The sequence below is a fragment of the Plecotus auritus genome, assembly GCF_963455305.1.
Source record: "Plecotus auritus genome assembly, chromosome: 8".
NCBI lineage: Eukaryota > Metazoa > Chordata > Mammalia > Chiroptera > Vespertilionidae > Plecotus > Plecotus auritus.
The window spans coordinates 128,071,848-128,078,930 of NC_137782.1; the positions used below are offsets into that span (position 1 = coordinate 128,071,848).

The following is a 7,083-nucleotide window of genomic DNA, read 5'->3' on the forward strand; positions in this document are numbered from 1 at the left end:
CCCTATGGCTTATCTGGCTTCTTTCCTTTATCAGACAATATGGAGATGCCAGAAGGAAGAGGTTGAGAATAAGGCCTTTCAAAAACAGGGACCCTCTCCAGGGAGGGGCTGCTGAGCTGAGGGTGAGGAGGGGCAGGATGGCTGGGTGGGTGGGTGCCATGGGCTCCCACAACCAAGTGTTCGTTCCTGATTCACTCTCTTGATTAATTCCAAGATAAGTTTTAATCAAAGTCCCTCCAAGGAAGGAATGTCAAGGAAATGCATACAGATCCACAGATGAAAATGCAAAAAGCACAGCCACCACTAAAAGAGGGCAACCCTCCAGGAGAAACAGGATTCTTTGGCTTCTGTTCCCGTGGGAACAAAGCCAAGACTCCCCACTGGGTTTAGACAAGACAAAGGCTGGACAGGGATGAGGGGAGTAGAGTGTGGGTCCCACACAGAGGGTCCTCTTGATTCTCTCAAGAACCCCAGACATCCCAGTGTCAGGAGGGACCACACTGGACAGTCCAGATTCTATATATGAGGGCCAAAAAGTTCTCTGCTGAGACCCAAAATGGCTAAGGACCCTACACCTAATGTGACAAAACAATGTGGGAATGACTGTTCCCTTCAGGGAAACCACAGGGGTCAGTAGGACCAAAACCTACCATGACCTAGACCTATGACAGCCCAGGGCAACTCAGGCAGTTTCTCCCATGGGAAGCCGGAGCCAGGGCCAGATGTAAGGAAGGATGGGCAAGTTTCTCCTTGGCCAACTCCAGCAAAAGTGGCCTCAGCAATTGCCCTGGGAGTCTCTGTCTTTCTGCCCTCTGGGGGTTGGGGGGGCGGGAATGGACATCGAGGAGGGGACTAGGTTTCTACAGTGAAAGGGGTTGAACTAATGCTGTGACTCTTCAGTGCAACTGTGTCTCTCATGGCTTCCCAAGGAGGACGCTTCAGTCTGAGGTTCACCAATGACCAAGGCGACCCAGGGACTCGCTACTAGGGGTGCTATCTCCCCAGAAAACCAGAAAGAGAGCGAATGGAGGGAGGGCTTAAATATGGGTCTCCTCTGTCCAAGAAAGAGAAGGGTTTAGCAGTTGAAGGGACAATGAGGACGCTCCCTTAATACCTCAGCTTTAGGAACTTTCCATTCTTCTGCCCTCCCTGTCCTCTGCTCTAATCTGACATCAGACAGAGAGCATAAGTGGGCCAAACCTGTATGTCCTAAAAGCCCTTGGGAAAAAAGAAGTAGGGTATCTTGCTCTTGCCCAGATGGATAGTGCAGTAGGGTATCTAAGTGTATCTTTCTCTATGTACTGATCCTGAACACACAAAGTATTGATCATGTGTCAGGCACAGCTCTAAGAGCTTCACATATATTAACTCTCTATTTCATCCTTACAACAGCCCTATCAAGGTGTTATCCAAACACTCTCCATTTCTCTAGAGGAAGAACAGGCTTAGAAAGGTTAAATTAACCAGCCCAAGTGCACACAGCTGGTCCCATGGTGAGCCAGGATTCAAGCCCAGGGAGCCTGGTTCTATACCTCACCACAAAGCCTCTCGCAGTGACGGCTGGACTGTCCCTCAGTGCGTGTCAGTGGCCCCTCTTCTTTGCTCCCAGCTATGGAAGCTCCCGAGCTCATGTTCATCCAGCACACACACCTGCCTTGTTCAGACACCTGGAAGAGGCCTGGCCTCCATGGAAACCCCAGCAACAGCAGGGTGAGACTCTCCTGGGGACAACGGAGCAGATTTCTCTTCCACTGGCTTTCTGGAATGCTGATATTGCTCACATTCTCCTGGTTGAAGACAGAAAAACAGTAACCCAGGTAGCCCACCCTTCAGCCAGGGGTAATGAAGATCCTCTTGTTACTGTGGATCTGCAGACCTCACCTTAAATTTCACCTTTTGTGAAAGGCCACTCCCACCATGACTGTCCCATGGCATGGCACGCTGAGGGCTAAGAGCTGTGGTGCTCATTGCAGCTGCTAACTGGCTGTAAGACCACTGTAAAACTGAAGGGGGGGGCGCGTACAGACCATGATCTTCTAACACAGTTTTTCACTCAACCTGTACATATTTTGGACCAGAAAAGTCTTTGTTGTGGAGGGGCTGTCCTGTGTATTGTAGGATGTTTAGCTGCACCTCTTGCTTCTACTTATTAGACGTAATAACACATTGCCACCCACCTTCCTTGAAACAACCAAAAATGTTTTCAAACATTATGAATATTTGAAAACTACTGCTCTAAAGGAAGAGTAACAACAACAACAACATAAAACAGGTTTTGCCCCTGTAAATTTGGGTAGAGTGGAATTCTTGCTCTAAAATAGGCTAGGACAGCCCCTCACATGAGATTATCCATCCCAAAATGTCAATAGCGCTGAGGTGGAGAGACCTGCTTTAGAAATTAGCAGAAACAGCCACTCAAGTGCAAGGAAGCATGCCCTGTGACCCATGGAGTGTGATATTAAGGCGCAGCCAATGAACTCTGGGATTTTATTTGCCCCCCCTCGGCCAGCCCCCACTCCCCACCGCCCGCCTACTGCTTTAGAAAGGCAAAGACAGACAACACACAGTGTTGGAAAACAAACCAAACTTGCTGACTTCAAAACCCAACAATGATAATGAGAAACCTGTTATCAAGAGTTGTCTTATAAACCAGAAGTATCTGAACAAAGGAAGCCAGTTTTCTGGGGTTCTTCAGTTCTTTTAGTAACTCAGATCTCCTTACTCTGACTGCCAGATTTTTTCGAGAAAACTGTCGTGGTTTGAGTTGTTTTGATTCCCCCTGTAAAAGGGCCCCTCACTGCCTTCAAACTCCTTGGGGTGCTGAAAACGTTTAACTTTGAAAGTAAAAATGTTTTTTTTTTTTTAAATGTTGGCTTTGTCTGAGGAGCCTCTGAGGGAATTTTAATTCATTCGGGATAAAGAACAAAGTGCTTCCTAGAGCTCTCTGAAATAGAAGTTTGATAATACTAAACAAATGAATGATAGCAAAAGCTAAAAAATATTCCTACTACCATCAGTTATCTTCTGAGCATGGAAGGGACAGTATTAGGATACTAAGTATTCCGTTACAAGTTGAAAGAATAAAAGACAAACTGTACCTCATTTAACCACATAATACATCATTTAACTTAAAGTCATAGAGCCTATTATTTTTTTAAATATATGTTTATTGATTTCAGAGAGGAAGGGAGAGAGAGAGAGATAGAAACAGAGAGAGAGATAGAAACATCAATGATGAGAGAGAATCATTGATCAGCTGCCTCCTGCACGCCTCAGACTGGGGATTGAGCCCACAACCCAGACATATGCCCTGACTGGGAATCGAACCATGACCTCCTGATTCATAAGTCAACGCTCAAACACTGAGCCATGCCTATTATAGTAAGTGAGGACTTACTATATCTACCTCATGGGGTTGTTAATGAATTAGCATATGTGAAGAGCTTAAAACAGTACATGCTATATGTGTTTCTCTTGATTTTCAAAGTGTCAATTGGCAAAAATGAACAAATAGCCCTTACTCCCCTTTTAATGGCACAAAACACTAGGCTTGTCCATCAAGAGACAAGTGACTCTGACAGGGCTAGTTCTGGGCAGGTGCACCTAAGCTTTCCATGCCTCAGACTACAACCCAGAAGATGTGAGATGATAGAGATTTCTGCAGAATCCAAATCAAGGCCTTTTCAAAAGACTCTAAAATTAAAATCATGTCTTATCTCCCTATTCTTCCTTCTAGCGGCAACAGGAAAAGATACTTCCACAATATTCTCTCTGATTCTCTTCCTTCCTCCTATGTAATTGCAGCTGGAATCAAATAGCTACCAGTATGCTCACCTAAGTCAGGAGGCAAAGTCTTAGGTTCTGACACCTGATGAGTTAAAGGCCTGACTCAACTCTGCCCCCATTGGTAATTTAGAGGAAATACACGCAGACACTTCACAGGCAGAAAGGAGAAAGCTAGCTGCCAGGGTAGAGAAGAGAAGCCTAGAAGAAGGACATTTTCTCATTGCTGTGCTTAGTCATCACAACTCCATAAAGTGAGCAAGGCCGCTGTTGTCACCCTCATTTTACAAAAAGAAATCGACAGTCCAAAGAGGCAAAGTGGCATGCTCAGGGGTCCTGTGATTTAAAAAAAAAAAAAACACCCACAAAACAGAGATTAGACCCCATTCCCAGATACCCTGGCTAATTCTCTTTCCAAAGAGATGGCCCCACTTCCAGAAGGGAGAGTGGTACAACTCCACAGTTCCCTAACTTCCTCCCTCTGGATGGGAAAAAGTGAATTTGTAAAAGAATTCAAATGTCCTGGGGTGATCGATATTTGCCCAACAAAGAAGACCCCCAGCTTGGATGAAAGATACAACAGCTTTGTATTTTAGGACTTGCCAAGGGATGACAGTCTTCCGAGTGTTAACTCACTCCTTGGGCAGAGAAGCCCAAAGTAGTTGCCAAGATCCTGCCGGCTCATAGACATGTTCTTAAATAAACTGAACTAAAGTGCAGAGCAGGGCGACATCCCAGGAATGGAGTTAGAGAGTGACAGCTGTAGATACGAAGAGTAAAACTCAACTCAAACAGCCAACCTCTGCTCCCTACTCCAGGCTGAGGCTGGGAAATGCCATGCTTTACTTGAGTGATCATCTGCCACGGCTCTAAAAACACCCAAACCGCAACCCACCATCTATCCTTTACTCTCAGGACCCCCAAAATGGGAGTATGAGCAGGTTGCCCCACCAAATGACAATGTCGAGAGATTTTTCCAAAAATACGTTCCCACTAAAACACAGAAATTTCAAGGAGGTAATTGAGCAATTCTCTGTCATTGCCTCACAGCACTGGACACTCCACCCCCACCCCCACCCCCCAACCTCACCCCAGCCCATCCCCTCTTCTCAAATCTAGTTGAAGCCCATGGCCAGGAGAGCCAATCCTGAAATCCAGAGCATTTGAGAAACAATTCAACCCAGAGTGAGAGCGGCTCGGGCCCAGCCCAGCCCCACCCCCAACCCAGACCCGGAGGCACGCGGAGCTAGGCTCGCGGCCCGGGCAGAGGCGCTTTCTTATGTAAATGACCGCGCCGCAGATAGGACTCTGGTGGGGGCAGGGGAAGGTGGGGGCTGCTGAGAGCGAAGTGGGCAGACAGGTCAGGGCCAAGGTCAGGAAAAAGCTGATTTTCGGAACAACAAAAATCTCAGGGAGACAGGCGCAGGGGCAGTTGGTCCTCTCCGAGTAACTTACAGAAGTACCAAAACTAACATCCCAAGCCCGCTCCCCATTTGGAGGCGGGCCCTGGGGGCCCAAGGCGGGGCAGTTCCGAGGCAGCTTGGGGGAGGTGATGTACGCCCCACGCGGAGCCTCAGTTCCGGGCACCTCAGTTCCGGGGAGGGGGCGCGACGGGCGGAGTTCCCCGGTCTCTTTCCCATCTCTCTCCCGGGTCAGTCTCTCCCCAAGCCCACCTCTGCAGGGCCTTATGGAAGTCCTAGGGAACCGCACTTCCCCAAAACGCGGCCCTTTAGCGCGGGAGCGTCCCGGCAGCCCCACGCGGCAGCGGAGCCTGCTCCCCAAGCCACGATTCTCCCCACGTGCTCTCGCCGGAATTCAGGCAGCGACTGAGGGGCTCCTCCCACGTGGGCCCATCAATCTAAGACTACTGACCAAGTGACCCGCCCCTCCAGAAAAAAAGAAAAGCGCGAGCGCGCGCAGGGCGGTGGGGCGGGAGAGCGGTGCGAGCGCGAGCCCCCTGCCTAGCACACGCGCACCGGCCTGCCCGTGACTAGCGGACGTGGCTCCTGATGCCCAGGAGTTTCCCGGCCGCCGAGACATTTCTCACGTCCTCCGCCCCGAATGGGGGAGAAGAGTGCCCCCGCAAGGTGAAGGAGAGTTTCGGCCGGGACCCGGGAGAGCGGGCCGGGGACCACACAACTTTGCCAGAGGCGAGCCAGCCACCCCCGCCCGCGCTTACTTACCTTCTGCACTTGGTCATGGTTGAGCTCCGTGAAGAAGTAAGCGAGCAGATGCGAGGCGATCATTTTGCCGCGGCCCGACGGCGCCGAGTTGGGAAACCAAGACTGGAGCGCTTGTGGGGAAGGAGGGCGGCGCGGTCAGACAGCTTTGGTGGGACCGGGACCGGGAGCGGTGAATCCGAGCGGCCCGCAAAGAAGGCTAACAGCGATGGCCCGCCGGCTGAAGGGTCTCCGGTCTCTAGAATCAGATTTGGGGAGTCACAACTGCTAGAAGGCTCCCAAAAAATCACTCCCGGCGACGTGTCGGGTTGCCCCGCTGTCAAGGCGCTAACTTCAGCCACAGGATCACTAAGGCTCAACTTGGGAAGAATCTCAACCCGGTTCCACTGAGGTGATCGGACCTCTTCAGCTCACACGCGCGCTGCTCTCGCCCGCAGATCTTCTGGGCTTGGTGACTCGGCGTTGCTAGCGGCGGCCCGGGAGTCCAGCGCTAGAGTTTCGTGCAACAATGTGGCTTATTGAGGGGCTGCCGGCTCGCGGGCCGCCCAGTCAATGACGCGTACACGTCCATTGGCTGCGCGGGGAGGGTGTGTGCGCCCCGGACCGCCCGCTGCCTCAGCTCAGCCAATTAGCGCGCAGAGCCCGTGGGCGCGGCCGCTCAGACACCCGAGCCTGCAAGCCAGAGGGGCGCGCCTAGGGTCTGGGGCGGGGCCGGCGGCCGGGATGCGACGTGTGGTCCGTGGCAAGAGGCTGGGCAGGAAAGGCGCATGAGCCGCCGCCAGGTCAGGCTCAACTATGGGTGGGGGGCGCGTGATCACAGACCTGGTGTGTGAGGCGACTGGAAAGACGGGTCACCCGACCAGCACACGCCCTATGAGAGGAGAGAGATACAGTCTGGCATCTCCCAGTCATGTGAGGGGCCCCACTGGCAGGTCACATTTCTAAAGCATCTTGGTTCTCACCTATTGTGGCTCAACCATCCTCGCAACGCTGATGCAAAATGAGCCACCGCAGCTGCTGCTTACTTTATTCCAGGCATCGCAAAACTAATAGGATGTGGCTTTTACTAACCTCGTTTACAGGTGAGGAAACTGAGGCACAGGGCCCTTAGAATATAGAC

General features: G+C 51.2%; 1 protein-coding gene across 1 annotated transcript in view; it reads right to left on the reverse strand.

The window, feature by feature from the left end:
* Positions 1 to 6,506, reverse strand: part of HK2 (hexokinase 2) — a 64,527-nt gene extending 58,021 nt beyond the window's left edge. Inside the window, exon 1 of the mRNA XM_080684676.1 lies at positions 5,967 to 6,506. Coding sequence (XP_080540802.1) covers positions 5,967 to 6,029 — 63 coding nt within the window. The 5' untranslated portion in view covers positions 6,030 to 6,506. The remainder of the gene's footprint in view (positions 1 to 5,966) is intronic.
* Positions 6,507 to 7,083: the final 577 nt, after the last annotated feature.